The sequence below is a fragment of the Periplaneta americana genome, chromosome 9 (assembly GCF_040183065.1).
Source record: "Periplaneta americana isolate PAMFEO1 chromosome 9, P.americana_PAMFEO1_priV1, whole genome shotgun sequence".
Classification (NCBI taxonomy): Eukaryota; Metazoa; Arthropoda; class Insecta; order Blattodea; family Blattidae; genus Periplaneta; species Periplaneta americana.
This window is the reverse complement of record NC_091125.1, coordinates 51,629,771-51,655,530: the sequence shown is the minus strand read 5'-3', so window position 1 is coordinate 51,655,530 and position 25,760 is coordinate 51,629,771. Positions and strand designations below refer to the sequence as shown.

Below are 25,760 nucleotides of genomic sequence, written 5' to 3'. Positions count from 1 at the left end.
TTGAGGGGAAAACCCCGGAAAAAACCTCAACCAGGTAACTTGCTCCAACCGGGAATCGAACCCGAAACCTGGTTCCGCGGCTAGACGCGCTAACCGACCACCGATTTAAGGGACTGCAATGCATTTCAATGAATGCCCGTTTCCAGTCTCTAGTTTATGTGTCCCACAACTTACAAAATATAAACTCTTCATTCGAAGAAAATATGTATCTCCTCAGAATTCCTCTACGAAATTCTGTACGTAAAATTTAAGAAATGTATTTTCAAACTTCTATAATACCCATTCGAGTAACACGTATTTTCTAATTCCTCAAACAGACAGTTTACCTTTAATTCTCTGAATGTCATTTGTTTCGATATGACACAGTTTCTTCGTCCTTCTTCCTGTCATTCGATGTGACCACTTTCTTAGTACACACGACTGTCCCTGAGCACTTGCAGCGTGAGCTTTGTGTACGTTGTACCTGTAACCTTACTCATGCACACGACACACAAGTCCCCAAGTTCCGAGCTTTGATTATGAGTATTTTTTACTTCGATAGTAAGTATAAAGTAAATTTAAAAATAAACTCCAACTCTTTGCGGAATAAACCTTACAAATCGAATTATACAGAGTGGAAGTCAAATAACCTTGCAGATTTTCGGAGTGAATGGCTCATGTTGTATGTGACATAAAAGTGTAATACCATATTGGTGGAAAGTTCATAGTTTTCTCAGAAAAAAATGTTTTTTTCCCAAATGTTTAACACCCTCTTATTCAGTAACTATTATGAGTACGATTGTGATTTTTGTCCTCTTACATCTGTATTACGAGAAGTGTGTGTTAGCGGTGATGTTGCCAGACTACTGAAACTTCAAACTTAATTTTCTAATTAGCCTAACCATGCATTTAATCACAAAGCATAATATAGGTTTTCTATTCATTTAAGTGCACCCTATCATCTCTTTCAATCTGTAGGGTTATTTCACTTCCACTCTGCATAGTGCACATGCTGGAAAGTGGTTAAATAGTATTGTTGACGATATATTATATTGGAAATGTAACTAAGAGTTGTGGTTACTATTCATGGCGGTAAATAATAAATACACATCCAACTTGATTTTCAACAATGCATTCTTGTTCATGCAAGCAGTTAAATTAAAAAAGTTTCATAATGTAATAACGTGATACCGGTATTACAATATAATTATACAGCCTCACACTTTCCTTTTACTCTCGCCGCGACCGCGAGAATGCGACTCCCACAAGGTGTTCAAGAACAAACTTCAGAAAAGATTTACCAACAAGTGTTTTTCACTGTAAAATAAAAATGGTAAAAGGAAAAGAAAAAAGGAGGAAGCGGGAGGGAGGGAGGGGGAGAGAGAATGCCGCCGCCCGTCCCCCCCCCCCCCGAAAATTGCCGCCCTAGGTAACACCCTAAATTGCCCAGACCTAAACCCGGCACTGGTTCTTTTTAAAATTGTATGACATTTTTTAATTGATAAACTGAAATCTAATTGAGAATTCAGCCAAAGAAATGTATAATCTCAAAATCTTTCGCGACTTTTGAATAACATTACCTATATGCATATTTACTGCAACCAACTACACAGGGCATTGCTACATAAATTTGGGTAATCTTAGAGTAGGGTGTCGGATATTAGCCTATTTTTAGTTTAGAGTGGTTTTAGGCACGTAAATATAGCACTATAGGTAGCTGTTACATTTAATTTGTTTAGGCCTATTAGCGAATTAGCTACACCTATAATAATAATAATAATAATAATAATAATAATAAATGCATAAACACAGTGTGTTAATTGGAAGACCTAAGAGAAAAAGACCTTTGGGAAGGCCAAAACGTAGATGGAAGGATAATATTAAAATAGATTTGAGAGAGGTGGAATATGAAGGTAGAGACTGCATTAATCTTGCTCAGGATAGGGACCAATGGCGGTCTTATGTGAGAGCGATAATGAACCTTCGGGTTCCATATAAGCCATTTATAAATAATAATAATAATAATAATAATAATAATAATAATAATAATAATCCGTGGCGCTACTGACCTTCAAGGGTCCAGACCGACCAGACTGCTGACTTCACGTCCACATGCCGAAAAGGTGAACGATCATCCAACGACAATGTAGGTATTGTGTGGTTAATATGATGATCCCCCGAACCATTATAGTTGGCTTCAGTAACCCTATTTCGCTATCTATCGCATCTCTCCAAGTGCATTAGAATGCTCGATGGTCATCGGTCCCATACACTGGCCGAAATTTCATGAGAAATTTATTCCCCCATGAGGATTCGAACCAGCGCACATTCCGTAATGCGAGTTCTATGCGTTCCAAAGGAAAATAGTAATTTGTTATTCACTGCTTTATAGTAGAAGTGTACCATTTTTTGGCCAAGAAAAAATTATCGCTTTTTTTGTGTCAGACGTGCATGAAATAAGGTTGACAGCACACGAGTATTAGCAGTTACTATGCTATCTTCTGAATGCGGCTGAATTATTTTGGCCGTTTTAAATTTCCGTATTTCATTATACAGGGACATCATTTTATTTTTACTTCAATTTTTATTGTACTGTACCTGAGTTTTTTAATGTACTTCACTTCCACCCTTCTACTAATGAAGTTCAACCGTCCTCCACACAGATCCAAGACCGCATATACAGTCATAGTAGCCTTACGGTCATAGTCAACAGTACGTTCCAAAAATATGTTCGCGTTTTCCAGTGACGAAAGAGCTTCCAATATTGAATCATTTTCGCACAGGTACTGTCGTCCATTTGCCTACGTCGTATCCCGGTTCCCCCCACCAGCTTTTATTCGCCAGCTAGTGGCTGGGCTGACTTAGCTCTTTTCTGAGAACATTAATTTCTGTTAGGAATTGGACATCTACGTAATATTATACAACTGTTTACAATAACTTAAATAAAAGGGCCTCGTTAAGTAATTAACTGCCATGTGATTTCCTCCCTTTCTACGACCCTACGACATAACCACTTGGACGGACAGTAGATAGTATGTCTGAGTAATTTTATCTTTTCGGATAGGGCAGAAGTGAAGATTGAATTTACAGTACGTAAGGTACTCTTTTATAGAGTAGATACAGAAATATTTCAACATGAGTTACTAGTACGAAAGACGAAACTGGTAACTGGGATTAGGTACAATAATCTATAGTGCAATAATATGCACATTAGAACTGAAGCCTGTATCGAAATGAACGCCCACCATTTTCAAAAATGTGTTTAAATATCCATATTATGATTATTTTCCATTTAACTTCATTCTCTATATTGTACGCTAATGTGCTGTAGACAGTATAATATACTATGCATAATGAATACGTCCACATGGACAGCTCAGTTCGTGAGTAAAAACACTCATTGTTAATAGTGTACTGTATTTTGATTAAACAAAAACCTAATGAAAATTATTAAACTCAAAATCGCGATATTTCCTAGTTTACGTAAATGGATGAACTACTTTTCTTCCCTCCTATACTTAGTAAAGTGATTTGTTTGTATATTACACCAGTATCATCGAACTCCAGTCGTAGGAGGAGGTAGCAAACGGCGTTGATCCAGAGGTATAGCCAAGTTAATATTAAAAATGTTAGTAAAAATAAAATGATGTCCCTGTACATGTGACAATAACTCCGTAGGCCTACTTTAATAATTCAATTCGTCAAATTTATAAAAAGTAGCAACAATCCCTATTCGCTTTGGATTTAGTAGTAAATTTCTCTTCACATTTCTGGTGAAAAAAAAATCAGTACGCGAGGCAATGTTCATGATTTGCCATTTACATAGCCAACTGTAAAAAAAAAAAACAACAATAACGAGTCAGTAAACTGGAACACATAACTGAGCCCTTCAGAGCAGAAGTGGTGTAAGTCAAAATTGGGTAATGAGGTTCAAAGTAAAATTTCTATAAAATACAGCGCGAAGTATCAATTAATATATCCTTTTTGCTATCCACCGACTACTAAATAGTTTAAATAAACTGAATATTAATTATTACTTTGCGCTGTATTTTACAGAATGTTTACTTTAACCCTCATTACCCATTTTCGACTTACACCACTTCTACTCTGAACGGCTCAATTATAGCATTTCTTTCATTATTGAGCCACATAATTTATGATGTACTGATTAACAGAAAGGTAAGTTCAGTCTATGTATAAATTTATATAATCAATAAATAAGCAAATTTTGCTTTAATTGACCCGACGAAGTTTCTTGAAGCTAATTGACGACTACTAAAAGCCGTAAAAAATATCAGTCATTTACCGAGCAACCAAAACCAGACAGCAAGACGGCAGACCCTATTATCACGCACTGTATATTATAAAAAGATATAATGAATTTCAATTTCAGCGCATTTCTATCCATTTTATTATTTAATTTATTTAATGACTGATTTCATTTCAGATTATACATTCACACGTAACTATTTACGATTTCATCAAGAAAATTGAAAACGCTATTGCAGAAACGAAAGCAACACAGTGAGAGACAGAACTGAAATGTAAAATAAATTACACAGGCATGTCACACGCTGGAGGCTTATACTTAAGAGTTCCTTTATTTTGGTGGACAATAGCTGTTAACATTTTCAAAAAAAAAAAATCCCCAGGTTTTATTTTCAACAAATTCTGATACCGGAAGAAACTGGCCGCTCGTAATTGCTTTCTGAAATAATGTTTCCAGATCTGGTTCCCATAACAAACACTGTTGTTCGTATAGCCTACTAGACGCGAAGTTTCGGACGAGGAAATGCAGACTCTACAATAGCTAGTATCACTAGAACACGTGTTCTTATCGCTTGTAAATGACTCTCTTAGATCACAGCCTTGCTCTAATCACTTGCGTGCTAACCAAACAAGAGTCACTTTACACTAGACAAAGGCAAACGCCGATTACGTTCAAGAATGCAATCTCCACGGTATACAGCGGTTGGTGGAAGTGGGGAAAAAGGATTAATCATTTTTTCGTGCAGAATCACGTCGCAAATGATGTTAGAAATACTTGTAACTTTAATGAATTTCATTGACTAACTTCTGTTACAAAAAAAAAAAAAAAGTGAAACATAATCGGTACGGTACATAGGAACAAAAATTATACACATGGTAGTGACAGAGCATTTAGTATATTTACGCTTCTACAGAGCGTTCGACTCGAGTCTAGGTCGATAAAGAGCGTGCATTCTTGGCGAGCAACGCGCGGCGTAGACAGCAGCAATTTCGAAGTGTAACCTCCCGCGTAGTTCCCGCGGTGCGCCGCAATATTGATCTACAACGCCAGAAAGTCTCTCACTAAACTGCCTACACGCGTCTCGACATTAATTGGTTTTCATATGTAGGGCTTATTATATGTATCATAGATAAAAATTCTTGCGGGAACTTTTCGGCTGGCATTTTAATAATCTAACGACCTAATTTAGCTTACAACAATAAAATTAAATTTGAAATTATAACTAGCACCAAACGTAAACACGCCTTGATCTTAAAAAGACTTCATCAAAGAGATTCCCTGGAGATCTGTGACATAGGCAGAGTTATGAGGGGAATGGGGGGCCCAAACTTGTCTCAAATCTTTTCCTTTTTTTTTTTTTTTTTTTCCTTTTTTTTAACATTAGAAAATATTGAATTCAAAAGATCTTTTTTGCTTTTATGATTAAATTTCTATGCTTAAAATGTTGAATTAATGTCTTCAGATCATGTGTCTGGACTATAACATTTATTTTAAATTTCTGAATGTATAAGAATTGTTATACCTCATTTAAAGAATGGAAGCACTTTAATGTTTTTTTTTTGTAACAACCTGTACTCATGTGTTAGAAGCCTGCAGGTGTTCAGGCCGCCACTTGAAATATGAGTAACAGTGCACAATAATGCAGAAAAAAAGAAAAGTGATCCTGGTATAATGTGTAAACTTAAAGACGAGATTAAATAAAATAATTGGAGTTTACATTTAAAATATCAGCTTCAGGAAGGTAAACTTCATATAAAAAAGTTTCTGTTAGCACTGTTACGTAGTTTTATTGATGTATGCATGTGTTTCTGCACGAAAGAAATAAAAGAGGGAGATTGTTTTAAGTTATACCCTATAATACAAGATAATCCGTTTGGGTATGGATAAAATAAAAACACCGTAAAACATTTACTACTCAACTTTATTTGTTGAAACTTTGTGCATACAACACTGAAAGACGGGAGATTCCTCAGAGCTCAACATGACCCCCATTGCGCACCCTGCACAACTCATAACGGTGATGCAATTCAGCCTATGTCCGTTGTAACATAAGAGGGGTGATTTGTTGAAACCTTGAGTAATTTTTACTCTCAGATTATCAATGTTCCTGGGATTCTGTGAATAGACAATATCTTTAACAAAACCCCATACGAAGAAGTCAGGAGGAGTTAGATCTGGGGAGTTTGGGGGCCAAGCCAAGAGATAGCTGCTTCTCGTACTGGGTTTCGCCTGCGAGCTCGTGCATGTTTTTTTTTTTTTTTTTTTTTTTAACACAACCTGTTTCTACAAATGTTCGATACCACAACATCATGGAATCGTATTTCGGTACATTACGCACACCATACTCTCGTTGAAATTCCCTTTGAACTCTTTTAACACTCTCAAATTTAGCATACCAAAGAACACATTGTGCCCACTGTTGATTTGTAGTAGCCATTTCAATCATGTACGATTTTCATTTGCCCTTTAAGATTATGCACTGTTGATTGTCATATATAGAAACTCCCATCTTTTAATCATAATCAGGGAACGGATTTATATGGACTAAAAATATATGAAATATGTAAATATATATGTAGTTATTTTTACCAAAATATGGAATTAAATATGGATTTTTACCAAAATATGGAATTAAATATGGACTTAAAATTATAAAAAAATGACTATGTACGTTAAATATTGGTACATTTTAATCAAACTAAACAAAAAATATAATGGACGTACCTTATCTTCCAATGTAGTTTCAACAAAACACAATTTTTATTGTCTGTTACCATAACAATAGGTTACAAACATTTCTTTCAAGTGCTGAAAAGTGAATCTTCTTCTATTGTCTCTGAGGATAGATTTATACTGACTAAAAGAGCGTTCGACGTCACAAGAAGTAACTGGTACATAATTCAATTTCACAATGTCTGCTGGGGATAAGTCCAAGTTAATCTTCACTGTTGATTCACCACTCATCACAGCAACAACCTTTTGTAGTTCTTCATATCCAGGGTTTTTTGAAAGTACAGTGTCCACCTTAGCTCTTACTGCATCTGCAACTTTACCTCTACCACGATTCAGTTATTCCACAGTACTATTTATAATTTCAAAACTTTCAGATAGTGAAAGGTGCCTATTTTGGAGACTTTTGAGCGTTTTTATGATGCATGAAAATGTATGCTGAATGTGAGCTAAGTCATTCTTCACACTTATGTCACAGGTAACTGTTTTCGCAGTATCAATTGAGACTGCATCTTCAGAGTCCAATGCAAGGAGAACATTGTTAATAGAGTCTATATGTTCGGCATAATATTCAATTGCTTCTAGCCATGTACCCCATCTAGTTAAAATTGGCTTTGGTGGCAATGGAATTTCAGGGTACATTTCTTTCAACACGTTAACTCTACTGGGAGCTTTGAGAAATACTTTTTTCACTGATGAAATCAACAAATCTACTTTAGGGAAATTGTCTCTGACCACTTCTGCCACACGATGAAATGCATGCGCCACACAAGTAAAATGAGTCAATTTAGGATATACAACAGATAATGCTTGTCCAGCTTTGACCATATAAGGGGCAGCATCGCTAATAAAGAATAACACATTATCGTACATAATACCCTTTGGCCACAGGATACCCATAGCTTCGTTGAACAGTTTAACTATAGTTTTGTTATTGCACTTTTCTAGAACATCACAATGTAAAAGAATTCGTTCAGAATATTGTTCACTTAACAAACCGATAACTACATTACCAACAAGTCTACCTTCTTTGTCGGGAGTCTCATCAATGGAAACCCAAATTGAACTATCTTTAATTTCATCTCTTATCTTCTGTATTGTCTCATCGTAGATGGATGGAGCATACGTCTTCCTAAGTGTTGACTCATCCGGGATTGTATGTTGAGTATATTTTTCAAGGAATTCCCTGAAGACCTTATTCTTTAGTTTGTAGAGAGGAATATCAGCAGAGATGAGAGAACGGCACAGGTCGATGTTAAACTCAGATCTTACATTCGATGTTGTTGGTTGTGTTAAAAACAATTGTCTCTGCTTGGAATTTAGTTGTTTGTTGGCCTGATGTTTACTAGTTGTAATGTGTTGTTGCACCAGGAACTTTTGTGTAGATGATACTGCACACTGACACAAATTACAAAATAATATTTTATTGTCAGTTGATAAACCATCTTCTTTAAATTCTGAAATGTAACTTGTTAGTTTTGATTTTAAATTGACTGAATGACGTACTTTTGGCATATTTACCGTCTTTATAGTATGATTTACAAAACTGAACCTATGTGTACTCTGACTGGCATTTAACTGTTGAGCTGCACAACTGAAGTCTGTTAAAAATTTTAAATTAAATTAATACAGTTTTGTAACTTACTTTCCCATTGTTGATAGGACTGCTAATTTTCAAATAACTCTGATGTTAAAGGGATTACTGAACATGTGTTTAAATCTCTATTGTTGAAATGTATTTTTAAAAGTTAATGGAATTTTGTTTTGTTTTATTGTTAAACCTAATATAATATGGACTGTTTTATATGAAATATGGAAAATATATGGAAATTAACGAAAATATGTACTAAACTCTAAAATATGGAAAAATATGGAAAATAAAAGTAGGATTTTTCAACCCTACACATTGTGAAACATAAAGATAATGCAAAATATAAATTATATTAGCTTTATAAGTAAATATGTATTTACATATAAATCCTTTCCCTGATCATAATATAACTAGCAAGAAAGTTTTCCTATTATCACAATAGCTTTATAATAATAAATTAATATTATCCATACTCAAACGGATCAGACTGTAATTTGTAGTAGACCTACAGTTCAAGCCCTATACAACTCGGTCCGAAACATCACGGATATGGATGGAACACTGTAAGAAATATGCCCCCGAAAATACCTTTATTAAATTATTATATTCTGATATACTGTACCATGGTTAAGCTATAACGGAGGGAGGAGGTAAATGATGTCCCCCATAACCCCGTTATATGGGGATTATATGGTTTTGCTTTGCCCCTCCCCCCAAGGAAAGTTATTCTTACTGTGCACTAATGATCTTCCCTCATGTTTAACTAACAATCACAATACTATGTTTACCGACGACTGTACAGTCATTCTTCGTGAAATGTCTATCCAAGAATTGAATGCTACTGCCGTCTCTCGAATTATGACTGAATTTCAAAACCGGTGTACTGCAAACCATATCACAATTAAAACTACGAAACTATTTAATATTTTTCAACTCTAAAGTTCACAGAAATTTAGGAACAGGCAACTCACTTACATTCAACATGCAAATAGAAGAATACTTGCTTCCAAATTCCTCGGTATGAAACTATTAATTCGTGTCTGAAATAAAGATTGTGTTAGCCATATTTCTAACCAGTCAGCAAGCTCATCTGATCTGTTTTCTAAATTATCGCAACACTGCAGCAGAAAAACACTGATTATTGCTACTAGGGCAGGGTGCGAATTAACGGGGAGGATGGGGGGAATCCCCCCCCTGTTGGAAAGTTATCCCCCTTATCATAAATTCATATTAACATCCCTGCCAGGGTTAACTTCTATACCCCTCACAAAATATAATTGTTTTAATACGAGTATAATTTATAAAGTATAAAGTAAGTAAAGAAAATAATATTGATGTATTATAATCACCGGCAAACTGACAACAATCAATAACTTATTTAGGAATTACACACCTTATCTTAAGCCTGCTCATGGATACAATTATTATGATCTAGATCAGGCATGTAAAAACCCTGCACATTGTGCACTGGTCTCCGTGCAACGTGTAGCTCCTATTCCCCTACCTGGAGGGAGTGAATCGGCTTGGAGGGGAACGCGACAGGGCTGTACAGTACCTATAGTAGCAGATCAGCTTTTGTTTCAGTAACACAGATCAGTACGGGTGCTCATTGAGCCGTGATTGTGAATGCGTTATGGAAAATAAAGTGAGGAGTCCACAGATATAACGAAGAAGAGAAATCACGAATCATATAACATAACTGTTATGATGTTTTCCTCAGCCAATAGTAATTATTTTAAAATGAAAGGCTTTCATCATATCATGTGGACCTAATAGTGATATGAGAATTTAAATCAGATTAGTAAAGTTCTCAAAATATGATATTCTCCTGCTCTTATTTCTTAATTAGTACTCTCACGGCAAAAGAAACATGAAAATAATGATGTTTTGGAGTCTGTACTAACACAGCCATAAATGGTTAGACAATTTACAACTTTTATTTGATAAGCTGATAAGTGATGAGGCTCTTGAGCATGGGTGGGCAACTCGTACTCCCAAGGCGCTAAAAACCTTGGCACAAAAAAAGCACACACCGAGGCAGCCGCTGCAGTTACAAGCAGCCAATCACTGTAGACGCAAGCGAACCAACAACCACTCGTGTTGCAAGGCCCTCGTACACTGCAGCTAGCATAGAGTTCGTTCTACCTGACTGAGTTTGTTCACAGTTTGAGAGCACGAGTTGCCCACCCATGCTCTTGAGGTTGTAAGGGAAGGAAGAAAGCAACTACTGTATTTGTAAGACGGAAAAATAATACATAATGGCGAATTTTCCACTCACGTTACTATATTATCTTAATATACTTATGTTAATAAATCTTTAAACCTGACATAAAGAAAATGTCCTCGCTTCACAGCTTGTGAAGTACTCTTTTAACTCAATTCAGTAACGCTCTCAACTTGCTAATACTTGCTCTCAACGTCTTCCAAATAAACTATATATAAATTTAAATTCAAGCTTAATTTATCCAATTTATTAATAATAATGTGAATTTATATTAATATACAGCAAGGGAATGATTCCAGTATAAAAGCCTCACAATGTCCTATTGCATGTAATTGGGAGTAAAATATTTTCTGTCTTAGCATTTGTGCACCAATGGTCACAATAATGCTTGAGGAACAATGAAAGAGTATTACTTTGAAATAATCAGTACCTACTACGTAAAATGAAATACTGTGTTCGGCTTTTGTTGTTTCGAAATTACTGCAATATTTATATTTTCTTCAAATACTGTATACAAATCATGTAAATAAATTATTCTTTACAAACGACTGCATTGTGAATTGTAACTGAGTAAGTCTATTATTTCTTGTGTTATAATTATTGTCAAATATGTAGACACTGACAATAATTGTGTTTTTTACTTCTGCTAAGTATGTTTATAATGTCCAAATGTCAATTTAATTGAACACTAGAAGCGCAGAATAGATTCTTGTACATCCCTCCCACTAAGAACTGGTAAGAGCAACACGTGAATGACGCAATCTGCACAGACAGGCGTTCCGCGCACATACACTGCACTTTCAGTGTCTGATTTTTGACATGCCCGATCTAGATGCAAGACAAGCAACTCAGTGCAACCAAGCGTTGAGCCGTATCGAATGAGTTGAAGTCGCCTCTGTCGCTCTGTTGTCATCAGTTAGTGTGTATTAAGATAAGAGGGGGATGCAAATGATGCAATACGTAAATACGTTTAGTTCCGAAAAATTCCGATAAGGTTGGACGCCTTGTACTGTTCAGCACGCCGCACCGTGAACTTAACCCAGGCTATTGTATGCATGATGATGAATTGATATGTGAATTAATGACTGAAGTAGATCCAACGCCAACAAGGTATTCTCTATCTTAGGATTGTATACCCCACCCATCAGAAATCTTAATTCGCACCCTGTTTAGGGTATATTTAGGCCTACTCCAGGATTAAATACAATATAATTTATTCATTAAGGTGCAGCAGGTCATTATCTAATGAACATAATTTTTATTTTACAGAAACGAATAATAACCATTTTCAAAATTAAACCCGGCGACTCCTCTAAGCCTTTATTCTAAGAATAAAGAATTTTTACAGTTCTCTTCATAATTCGCGGGTGCTCGTGTAAAGGGGGTCAAGTATAATTTCGCTAAACTGGGATAAGTACAGATTTCAACTCTCCACAATAACTTTTTTATTGTATTAAAGGAGTTAAATCATTCTTCCATCCATGGTGCAGCTACAGTACTCCGTATTTTGTGACAAAGGGGTTTTGTTCAGTACCAAACGAGAGAAGTTTACATACCTTACAATTTGATTTAACCCCCTTTACACGAGCACCCGCGAATTATTCTTAATGTGTCTAATATGTATAGGCCTACAACTACAAGCGAAATTCTTAAGGCTAGTTTACACAACACTAGGTTTAGCAACTAATTTCATGAAAGTAATTACGTAGAAAGTTGTTTATAAGGAGATATTTACCTAGGTATACTCTAGTTTCATGACAATTTTTGTAGGCTACTTTGCTCCAGTGCTATAGGCCTAATAGTAGCAGAGATGTTACTCCTGATCTTAAAACATGAGAAAAGAAGAAAGCAGTCTGAACTAGGACATGAAGAAAGAGATCACAATAAAGACTTGGTTTTTCTGAACCGACGCATGCGACGTGCGAGGTGCTAGGCCCGCCTCGCACAAATCCGGACTGCACGAGAGATAGTGAGTGGTTTCTACAGCTGCGAGGTGCGAGGTCTGCGCATCTCGCTGTGATGCAGGAAGTTGTAATGTCATGGATGCATAGAGATTAGGATGACATTGAATCACAATATGTCATTTCAACATTTGTTTCACATCCTAATAATAATAATAATAATAATAATAATAATAATAATAATAATAATAATAATAATAATAATAATAATAATAATGTTCAGAATTGAGACCGATATCATCTTTCGTCCTCGTATTATGAACATTCACAAAAAAAAAAAAAGTCACTAATACCGGTAGCCATGTAAAGCATATAACCGGGTTGGATGTATGGCGTCTCCCATCATCGATCAATTCTAATTCTCAGTCTTATCTCTCTCGTCACACAACCTATTTGAACTCTGTAGTCACAGTGAGAGAAATTATATTGATAGTGGATAAAATTTCATTCCTAAGCCTGGCCAGACAGCTTCAAGGTGCAGAAGTTCATCTTTCATTATTTCTAAGACTTTGACGGAAACCTTTCCCCAAGTGGAATATCACTCATTTTTGGATATTCAACATTAGTTACTAATAAGTAGGAGTGTAATTTTTATGGTATTAACGATATATTGGAAATGTGTTAAAGCCTTAATTTTATACATGAAAAAAGGAAATCTCTCAATGAAACTTCAAAATTAAGTAAAATATATCCGCAAATTTTCGCGAAACTGATAGAAATCCAACGAAATTACTTCCATGATATTTTGAACAAAAAATCAGGTCTTATTGAGAATTCGCACGAAAAATGACTTTCTTCCAAGTAAAACGTGAAAATTTTCTTCATTATGAAATATGCATGGACATTTCTACATTTTGATTGTTCAGCATTACATGCGTATGACATCTAGCAACGATGTACGCATAGTTTCACGGAATATCTCCAGGAAGCAGCGCAAGCAGACAAGGGTTATTTCTCTTTCCCGTAGCAACTGCCTTAGTGAGATCAAGCAGGCAATGTCGTCACCCCTCACAGCAGTAGCGGCCGGTGATCGAAATCCTCGGTGAGGCCAGATGCAACTAGTTTAAGTGCCTCCGATAGGAAATGTTTATTTATGATATTAATTACTATTGTTATATTATTAATATCAAGATCACTGTATTATTATTAGTCTATTATTATTAGCCTACTATTGATGAAAAATAATGTCACTCACCAAATAAGCTATTATGCTGTGAGTTTCAGTGATTGTTTCAGTGTGATGAGGCAACCCACATTATGTGTTGAAAATCCCCTCCTTTCTGTTCTTTTTATTTTTTTCCCTTGACAGCAACGAACAAGGCCAACAGAGAAGTTTATTTTGCACCACATTACCACTTAACCATTTATGTTGCCCATACCAGGATGCAATAGAAACTCGCGTTTTAAGATTATCTGTCAGAAAAATTGTCAGCGATGTCGTAGGTATCTCGGTAGACTCTCTCTTTATTTAAAACTTCCTTTCTTTCAATATTATTTCTTCTTGAAAAAAGGACACTCTAACAATGAATTAACTACACCAGCATTATTTCTCGCATTTGTTTCTGTTTATATTTTCCCGAAATACATAACAACATTGGCCCAGATTCACTACTGTACTACGAATTACAATAGTACAATACCCTCGCTTAAGTCATAAACTGAGACATAAGGGGAGGGAATAGTGTGGGTCTCTGCCTGCCAAAGAGCTGGAATTTGTGTTATTTATGACCTATTTAGGAAGACAAGTCACCATTGCTATTCCCACCCCACTCTACCCTTGAGGCCGGCCCATGGATGTGAGGAGTGAAACCTGACCAGGCCACGAGGCCAGACGAATTGTGCCTCGGCTAAAACGTTTTAAGCGCAAGCTCAAACCCCGCGAAAATACAGGAAATTCAGAAGACAGACCCGGCACGAACAATTCTGGCCTCAGGAACAAATTTTACTGCAAAACAGGCCTATATACATCACAAAGTTTTAAAATGCTTCTACAGCGATGCTTCATTCAAATAACTAATACATTATATAAAAACACAAAATTTGATTTCTGTTAAGCCAAGTGACTGAGGCCCGGCCTCACTTGCCTCAGTCAATCAGCCGCCACTGCCTCACAGTCGAATTAAATTATGAATTAAATTAATGATGCAAATAATTTTCTGTTAGTTTGAAAGGAATTGTTAAATAATTTTTAAAGTGTTATTTTATTATTTTTTAAGTTTCTTCAGGGTGCAAAGTATGCTCGAAATTGCATGTTTCTTTATTAAATATTTACCGAATTTCATCATTTTAATCACCGAAATCAGGGTAAAATAATCACCGTAAAATCATACCCCTACTATTAAGTGAACATATTAGTAGTAAAGGTAAAATATCTTCTCTTATAGAGTTGGTGTGGTTGGCACCACATCTTTTACCCACAGGAAAGACCCGGTACTCAATTTGACAGGAGGCTGAGTGGACGCATGGATCATTCTAAAAGTCTGAAAAGGAGAGTTAGGTCGCCGTGATAGGCAAGTTGATTTGTCATATTGCGGAGCGCGAATTTTCCACGTACGTTTGGTACAGTCTATTAACGCGTAAATTATGAAATTAGTTTTAGTTACTATCCCTGATTACACATTGTCCTAATTGATCAGCCTAATGGACTTTCAAGACAATCACTTTTATCAATTTCACTATGCTGACATCTAGTGATTGCAAAAGAAGTCACGTTATAATCGTTATAGAATTGCATGGCGTAACAGCTTTCAACTGTACTTCCATCTAGTGGTCGTTATCAAAAAATGTCTTTTCTACAGTGGAGGCTCAGGAGGTTGTTCTTTTTTCATGATGCAGTTTCATAATATGGGAATAAGCTAATATGATATATGATCAGGGTTACTATGAAGATAGCACTGGATTCTATAAACTTATAAAGTAATGCATTTTTTATAATACCTTGTTGATGACTAGTCCAATTTTTTTTTACACAAAAACGATGTGGAGGTAAATAAACATTCGATAATTTTATAAGAATTGTATTACACAGTCGTCTTTACGCTGCGGCCTATGCAGAGTCCACCACGCTACAGCACAGACTCCGATCTTTATGTGGAAGTGTTTCAGTTTCATCGTTTAACGGTTCAGTATAATAAAATTTATGTTTGGCACGTACAGGAGAGATATCTTTGTAGGGTTATGAAAGAGCGAGAAACTTCTCGGCATTATGTAGTCTACATGTGAAATGGTATACGTTAATTATGTTTGATTAGGTTGTGACGCAGTAGTTGCATATAATGCAAGGGTAAGGCAACATCTACTTTAGACAATAATATTAATTTTGTGAGAATGGATTTGTGGTAACTCATATCTGCATTCTCAACATGTTACGCATCTCTGTTCATGATTTCAACATCTTGATAAGAACTGCGAATTAATTTCTAGCGCGTACTTCATCACTAGCCAATAGTAGAACACGCATGATGTAGTAAGATGGTATGGGATGTGGCAAAATTCCACCCTTTTGTGTACCTAAGGATTTTTCTTATCTGGAATTCCGTTTAGGTTTTTGTCACCAGTTTATGGTTAAATTGCAGACCTACCAATTTTCATGCATAATGTGCGATTCAACCGTAATTAGCTCACATCATCTTTCTTTCTCGCAGTAACACGAGGTAATGGCATAACTTTCATTTTTAATGTTATGTTTTCATCCCAATACTAAAAATAACTATTACTATTAAAATCAACATTAACTTAAATTATTATTATTATTATTATTATTATTATTATTATTATTATTATTATAACTTTGCTCTAGAATATGTCATTAGAAAAGTGCAGGAAAACAGAAGGGGTTTGGAATTGAATGAGATACATCAGCTGCTTGTTTAAGCAAATGACGTGAATATGTTAGGAGAGGATACACAAACGTTTAGGGAAAACACGGGAATTTTATTTGAAGCAAGCAAGGAGATAGATTTGGAAGTAGATTCCGAAAAAAGTATATGATTACGTCTCGTGATTATAACATAGTACGAAACGGAAATATAAAAAAAGTTGGAAAAATTAAAATATCTCGGAGCATTAGTAATAAATATAATTAGGAAATTAAACGCAAAATAAATACATAAAATGCCTGTTATCATTCGTTTGAGAAGCTTTTGCAATCCAGTCTACTCTCAAAAAAGCTGAAAGTTAGAATCTATAGGCTAAAGCAGTTATACATTATTAAAGTTATATTACCCGTTTTCCTGTTGTCACTTTGAGAGAGGAACAGAGGTTAAGGGTGTTCGAGAGTAAGTGCTTAGGAAAATATTTGGGGATTTATTTAAGTTACTTTACGACGCTGAATCGACATCTTCGGTTATTTAGCGTCTGAATGAGGTGAAGGTGATAATGCCGGTGAAATGAGTTCGGGGTCCAGTACCGAAAGTTACCCAGCATTTGCTCAAATTGAGTTGAGGGAAAACCCCGGAAAAAACCTCAACCAGGTAACTTGTCCCTACCAGGATTCGAACCCGAGCCACCTGGTTTCGCGGCCAGACACGCTGACCGTTACTTCACAGGTGCGACAATATTTGGAGATAAGAGGAATGAAATTACAGGAGAATGGAATAAGTTACACAACGCAGAACTGTCCTACGTATTGTATTATTCACCTAACATAATTAAGAACATCAAATCCAGATGTTTTAGATGGGCAGGGCATGAAGCACGTATGAGTGAATTCAGAAATGCATAGGCTATAGAGTGTTAGAAGATCTGAGAGGAAAAAGACCTTTGGGGAGACGTAGGCGGAAGGATACTAAAATGGATATGAGGGAGGTGGGATATGATATGCTAGGGACTGGATTAATTTTGCTCAGGATAGAGATAATAATAATAATAATAATTATTATTATTATTATTATTATTATTATTATTATTATTACAAAAATATCCCCACTAAATTCCCATCTCTCACATTCCATCTCTCGTAGGTTAGCAGGCCCTTTTCACTTTGCTGTTGTCAAGAATGATGAGCTCTGCGATTGTGAATAATGATGGAAGGCATTTAGTACACTACTTCGCCGATGGCACGGATGTGCAATATTATATTTGTACATTTTTTTATGTTTTCCTGTTAAATATTAATTTTTCAGTGTAAAATCGCTGAAATAAAAAAATTAATTACTACAGCTTACAAACGATATACCATTAAAACGAAAATTAATTTGAGTGTGATGTCTACACGAAGTTACCGTAGCAGCACAGTCTACTATATACAGTCACGAAGCTCAATACGTAGTAAATACGCATCCATAGATAGTTGCTAACCACTAGGATCGCTAATATCGCCTCATTACAGACAATGCGAAATAGTACCTGCACAGTCTATTGTTCCTAGCACTCTCACAACTCAAGCTTCGTGACTGTATATACTAGACTGTGGTAGCAGCGTAATCTTGGCAAGGAATGTGTTGCGCGACACAACGCAGCTAATTGTGCGGGCGTGACGGCGCCGTCGAGCGTCAACTTGTCATCACCACCTGCGGCAACATTCCGGTTTTCAAGCAAGCTTTCTGAAGTCCTGAATGCGCAGATTTTCATTAGATCACATACTCTTCCTACCCATTAAAGAATCAGATAGGTCTAAACCACGTCACCAAGTCGTGTAAACTCCAATCCAGCTCGGAAAGGAAACCTCAAACAATGCAGTTTGCATCATTCCACGTTTAAGGGGCGTGATTGGTTCACGGCATTGTCAGTCTACAGCAGCGGTGACCAAAACTCGAACGGCAGTGATTACACGCGAGAGACAGTCGAAGAAGTAAGGAGACGGGGGAGAGGTACATGGCATGAAAATTACAACCAGTGGTGGTTCGTGCACTAACATTGAGTTCTTTATTAACCCCGCGAATAAGAATAGCAAGCTTTGCTGTTATCAGTAATGTCACTACGGTAGCTGTTAGACCTACCTCTTATATCCACAATCCCCAAGCTGTACACACAAGAAAATAAAATATTAAATAAAGTACATAAATGAATATAAAATACAATGACACAGAAGTTTGACAATTACATGTTTGACTATTGCCCTATTTTAGTGCCGTTCTTACAATATTTCCAACTAATAATTTATTAAATTGAGGGATGTTAGTTTGTATTATGAAGTCAGGGGGGAGTGACACAGTGCAGATTGTCCCGTTGTGTATGCTGTAGAGTAGCAACTAAAGGTGGAGAAAACATTTATCTTCTGCTATCAGTAGCTTTTTCATGTGCCAGTTGATATAAACAACAATAAAACGAAATATAAACGTTCAATATAGATTTTTGAATTATAGATTACCGGTAAACTTTTTCATGTTGCATGTTGGAAAAGTGTGTGTGTGTGTGTGTGTGTGTATATGTGTGTGTGTGTGTGTGTGTGTGTGTCACAGAAGAGTGTGAAAAACCAGCCTTCATAAAATGTTTGTAGGCCTACTGTTCAATGGCCCTTCACTTCACTTCGAATCCACAACATTATATTTGAAGTGAGTCACATAGGCTATTTTAAATTCAAATTTAATTTATATTTCAGCAAGAGTACTCTATTAATGTGAGTTAAGAGAAAAAGAAAATAGACAAAGTATTAATGTAAGAGCTGTAATACGATGTCGCGAAAATACGAGGATCCGAGTGCGCGCAAGAAGCTGCGTAAGTAACATCGATTATCAAGTCAATATATTTCTTAAACGAAGAAAAAGCGAAACGAACGACTATCACCGCGTTTCTTAACGAACGAAAATTAGATGAAGGATGGGTGGATTGGAGAAAAATTCTCTCCGTAACCGGGATTCGAACCCGGGTTTTCAGCTCTACGTGTTGACACACTATCCACTAAGACACACCGGATTCTAATTCCGATGGCGGATTGAATCTTCTCAGTTTAAGCTCCACCTCTTAGTTTCTCTTTAGTGGCCAACCCTCATGCACTGTGTTACAGATGTGTGACAGTGGCAGAATGTCCAACACACTAATGTGCAGAGGTGCCCTCATTACGAGTGACTAAGTGGTCGGGATCCGACGGAATGAGCGCAGTCTTAATCACTAAGTGATTATATACGCATATCATATTATTGCGATGTACCGAAGTACATATGATATTTCCGTGCAGGAATTCTGCGTTATCAATTATGATCAGAGGATTCAATCCGGCATCTGAACTGGAATCCGGTGTGGCTTAGTGGATAGAGCGTCAGCACGTAGAGCTGAAAAACCGGGTTCAAATCCTAGTGCCGAAGAGAATTTTTCTCCGCTCCACCGATCCTTCATCATATGATATATAACGCAGAATTCCTGCACGGAAATATTATATGTACTCGGTACAGCGCAATAATAGAACGAAAATTTGCTTAAATAGGCTATGAATTTTCATTAAATTTTAAGCACCACGACCAGGGACGGTTCCCTTGTATCCTAAGCATAACCGCCAACTTATTCCGCACAGTCATATGCATAGTCTTAAGAGTCCTGCGTTACTGTTTTAAAATCATGCTTCCATACTTCATGACTATAAAATGAACACTTACAATACAGAGTGCAACTAAGGTGCGAAGTTAACTTACGGCAGTTCTCTCTTTTCACAACATATTTTACTTAAATACAGTAGTCTATCCTTATTCCTTACCCAACTAAGCAACATGTAGACTAATACTAATACTAGATGTTCTAACACAAATTCTATAAATAGCACTGTTATATCAAAGACCAATAAGAATTCATATGGATGTACCGATAACTTATTTATAAATGTAACATAATAAAATATTTGTACTAGCTTAAATTAATAAAGGACACAACCTATTTATGAATCCCGAGGTGTATACTGAAAGAAAATGTCAAAGTAACACTTGAAACTTTTACTGTATATAGGCCTAGTTGTGAGATCAGAACTTCGTGGAGGTCAGGCAAACAGAACTTGATCATCTGCAGATCCTCTTCCAATCCACCGGTTGGGAAAGGTCATATTCAGGTATCAGTACACTTGCAATACGAAGTCTTGCGAATACACGCTTTTTTCCACCCCAACATAGTTTCGTTCCTTGGCGGTGCCACACCAAAGCGATCACGAAATTTCATCTTCACTGTTTCCACGGTGTCGCTGTCAGTAATCTTTGTTCGATGGTAAATGGACTCTGGTCAGCCATGTTTGTTTATTACTGCAGGTTACCAAGGTAGCAACGTAAACATGGGAGTAACTTACCAACGTTCACAAAGTAAGTGAAATAAGAAATCATGTGGGTACGCCCACTTTGTGACCTCACTGTATAGTAAATAATGAAGAATAGCCTAATACGCTCCTGTCTCTCCCCTAAGACTGATCAACGGCCCTTTCCGCCGATTTGTGAAAGCAAAATTGCTTTCGGCGAGGAGAACCCCTGATTTTGTATTTTATTTTATTGTAGGCTACTTTGTTTCTGTATCGTATTGCTCAATCGATGTTTCGTCCATGGTTACAATACGATTCAAAAAAGTCTGCAAATCCACTTGGATTCTGATCACCGTTCAAATCGTGATACAAAATGTGAAACACAACTTCATAGCAAATTTTAGAAGTCTCTGATATAGGCCTACATTTGAGTTCAATTAGTCGACTCTCCACTATGTCATGTACGTCAATGATCCCTCAATGGAGGTCTATCGATCTTATTCGGATAAAATCTGTTGCCGGACAACCCTTTTAAATAAGTAGGCTTACCGATACTGACTTTTATCAAGATTATTTAATGCTTAGTATGAGTACGCCATTATCAATCACTAACGACATTACATGATCATTATAGGCCTGGAGTACCTTTATAGCACACAAATCACTTAAAGTAGAGTTTCTCATCAAAGTGTGTTCCGCAGCGAGCAAATCATAGAGGTTAGGGTTTATAAATTTTATTTTATAGTCTACTTAGAGGATATTATAAAATGCGCACTAATGACTATATGGACCAATAATAACATGAATCATCACCACTAGTATTAATATTAGGCTATTATTATTCCTAATCATAAATAATAATACTGTAAAAGAAAGAAAATGGATTACAATGGTTTCACGGCTACACTACTTAGGTTAAATGGGGGTTCCGCTGTGGAAAAAGTTTGAGAAACACTGAATTAGGGTAACGTAACATTAAAGAAGGCGCTTGGTAAACTTCGTCAACGTGGTAAATAATTATGATCGCTGCGATTTTAATTTCGTGAAAGTAGACATTCCCTTCACCAATCACTGAACAACAAGAATTTTGCTCCGACTAAAAACAATGTGTCCCTTATGGTCTGATGTGCGCTGAATCCGAAAATGCATCTCTTTTCTTCGTATCACGTAAGGTTTTTAAGATATAAGCTTACTGTGATTTCACTTTTCGATAAGCGCTCCCCAGGAAACATCTGGCGCGGGTTGGGGATATAAACCAAAACAAAAGCTAATGTATTTTATGAGTTTATGACTTATTCACGGTTTATTATGGTTGTTGGCATGTTATTTTATATTTCTAATAAATAAACAGATATTGGTCCCTTTTATTAAGTAAATGTCATAACAGTTCAAAGTGAGGTCTATGCAATGAACAAACAGGATGTGGTTTTCAGTATTTAAAGGAAAAGTTTACCAGTTTGAGTGAAGGAAAATTAAAAGCGGGCATTTTCATCGGTCCACAAATTCACAAAGTTATGGCTGACCCTTTGTTTGAAGAAAAAATTTCCGTTACAGAAAGAATGGCATGGCGCGCTTTCAAAGACGTTTGCTCAAATTTCCTTGGAAATTCTAGGGCAGAGAACTACATAGCCTAGAACTTGTTGTGGAAATCGTGTTAAATGCATATGACAAAATGCAGTGTAATATGTCTCCCAAAATACACTTTTTTACATTCTCATTTGGATTTCTTTCCTCCTAACTTTGGAGCGGTAAAAGACGAGCATGGGGAAAGATTTCATCAAGAAATATCTGAAATGGAAAGGCGATATAAAGGAAGATCATCATCCAGCATGCTTGTAGGCTATTTTTGGTTCCTTGTAAAATACAGTCCCGAGTCTAGTTATAAACAGAAGTCATCCAGAAAATTATTTTAAATGTACAGTAAGTTCAAATTCCGAGATTTTTCTCATTATATGCATGAAATATTTTTATTGTTGTGTTCTAAACTATGTAACATCATTTTTGTATCCAGTACACATTTTTCAAGCATTAAACTTATGAGGAATTTTGAATCCTTAATGTGTTGTAATTTTATCAGTAGCAGCGAAAAGCCCACACCTGTGGAGTAACGGTCAGCGCGTCTGGCCGCGAAACCAGGTGACCCGGGTTCGAATCCCGGTCGGGGCAAGTTACCTGATTGAGGTTTTTCCGGGGTTTTCCCTCAACCCAATACGAGCAAATGCTGGGTAACTTTCGGCATTATCACCTTCATTTCATTCAGACGCTAAATAACCTGAGATGTTGATACAGCGTCGTAAAATAACCCAACAAAATAAATAAAAATAAGCAGCAAAAAATTAAAAACAAATAAGTTTTGTTATAAAAATGCAATTCATTTTCCCCGGAAAATGGTACGTGATGAGGCAATTTGGATTTTAAATTCAGATTTATGGCACACATATTAGTAATATTCGCCTATTTTTATTTCGGAGCAAGATAAAAAGTAAAAATCTGTTGTTCAGTGTAATACAACAATGTACAACGCCAAAGACACCAGTAAATGGATCTAAGCCTAAGGGATTTACCTCAAAATTGATTTTTTTTTACATCCTCAAAACTGAATTTGTTTGCATTCATCTCAAACTTGAATATCCTATTCTCTCATAATTTCTTCAAAACTTCGTAATATGCAGCAGACTCGGCTTAATTTCAGCTTATCACAGGATATGGGAAAACTACAGAAAAATAGACCCTCTTTCCCATGGTAGACTAAACGCTTTCGCTTTTGTGCAGGCCTACGATCTAAGTGCCTTAGGGACTACAACTTTGGTAAATTGTTTTTTAATGGCTTTTGTAAATTTGTTAAATCAATCTCGCAGTTAAAAGTGAATCTGTATGAAATAAATATTTGCCACTAAAATTTCATTTTTCTCCTCTCCTGCCCTTTTTATGTATCTAAATGCCTATTTACAAAATGAATAAACGTCAGTTTCTAGGTTACCAAATCGGAAGAGAAATATGACATTTCTTCCGTAGGGAAGAGCAATATTGTAGGCCTAACAATGAAACATCAATCGTTGTGCTACATTTCGTTTGCATCTGTGCATGAGGACTTCAATAATAAGAATTTCAGAAATAATTTACTCCCGGTCGTGGAAAAAATAAGAGGTTATAGCGTATAGGCTACACCACGAGATATGTACATAATTTTTTCCCTCGGGCTATAGTCATCACCTCGGGAAAAATCATGCATTTCCTTACCCTTGATGTAGGGTATATATAATATCGGGAGGTTATTACGCTGAGAAACGGAGCGCGTATGAAATGCAGGGCAGACCCTGATAACTAAGCTACCGGCGAATGCCGTGCGGGCCGGGGGGTGGAGTCCCGTAGTAGCTACCATGATCTTCCTGTATAAGCTGCTATTATTTTCTTTATTTTATTATTTCTTTCTGTATTATTAAAAGTTTATTACATTTCAATTTATAGACTAACTGCATCAATTACAGCCTATTACCGACAGAAATTCTGGCTAAACTAGCTCTCAGGTAGTTTCCTTCATATACCTACTCCGCTTAAATATCTTGCACATACGAATCTGCGACAGGTTAGGTTTGGTTAGTTTAGGTTTTTGTTATGTCTTACATATGAAGGATAGGCGTACACGGGAAAAACGATCAAGGTCCATCAAAAATCGAAATTGAGTTAATAATGCTATCTTATAGTGGAAGGGAAGTACTATCATGTGGTCTAGCTAGTAATAAGAAATCATCGTTCTTGACATTCCACTACGTCAATTTCTATTAAATACACACATAGGCCTAACAAAGTATCAAGTGCTTAAACTTTAAAATTCGTTTCTCTCGAAACTTTCTAAAATGGACATTGATCGTTATTCCCGTGTACCCTTCATATACGATCAATTGCATTTCCACAGGAAATCCTTTATAAATTCAACGATTTTCACTACCGAAATTACCAGAACTACCTCATCGCTTGTTTCACCATATTTCATACTGAAATGACGTTCGAAATGTCGGAGGTTAAATTCCTGCTAGACATACACTCGCGCTTCGAAACAGCAGCAAAGACATCGCATCATTTAAACTCTCATACATACTGATTATTCGTTAAAAATGTAATTAAAGAAATAATCCTTATATAGTACGCCTGTGTAGTCAAACAAATCTGTAACCTTATCTCACATTCTCACAGAATATTTAGCACAACACCACTTTCCGTTTCATATTAATCCTTCTTTTAATTCACGACAGCCTGGGTAATCAAGATTCATAATACGTACAGTTTATGAAGGCACATACACTATATTGTTGGATAAACAAATATTAACTGATAAAACTATTACTTACCGCTCCTGACATGAGATGAGACACCATTCTGTCGCACGCGATTCGATCAGACATAGGATGTGAGCGCCTCAGTGTCACAAGTCCATTACAGAATCACACTTTCCATAACACTGGATGTGCAGCAGTGATTCTGTATGCCAGGGACCAGGGCCCGAAGACAACCTGCGTGCGCAGGGGCAGGGGCTGCCATGACGGCGTTACTCCGCCTCCGGTCTCCCATTGGTGGAAGGCTAACTCCTCATTGGCGCGTCAATTACCCAGTTCCGGTGTGGGCGGGTCGCGCCGGCCCCTCTCATGCAACCCCCTGCAATCAATTCACACACACCCCATTACTGGACAAATCCTACACTACACACCACACTTCGCCGAAATATAGACCATTAAACCCGAGTCACACGGAGATAGTTTACAGGAATCAAGTGCTTGAAGCCTCTAAACTTGATGCTATATTTGTGATCACACGGAGACATTAAACTTGAAACCATGCTTGAAAAAAGCGCGCGC

The 25,760-nt window shown here is 36.5% G+C and overlaps 1 protein-coding gene across 1 annotated transcript in view; it reads right to left on the bottom strand.

Annotated features, from left to right (window-relative positions):
* LOC138705929 (forkhead box protein L2-like) overlaps positions 1-25,548 on the bottom strand; it is a 196,982-nt gene extending 171,434 nt beyond the window's left edge. The window contains exon 1 of the mRNA XM_069834719.1: positions 25,257-25,548. Coding sequence (XP_069690820.1) covers positions 25,257-25,310 — 54 coding nt within the window. The 5' untranslated portion in view covers positions 25,311-25,548. The remainder of the gene's footprint in view (positions 1-25,256) is intronic.
* Between the last annotated feature and the right edge of the window lie 212 nt (positions 25,549-25,760).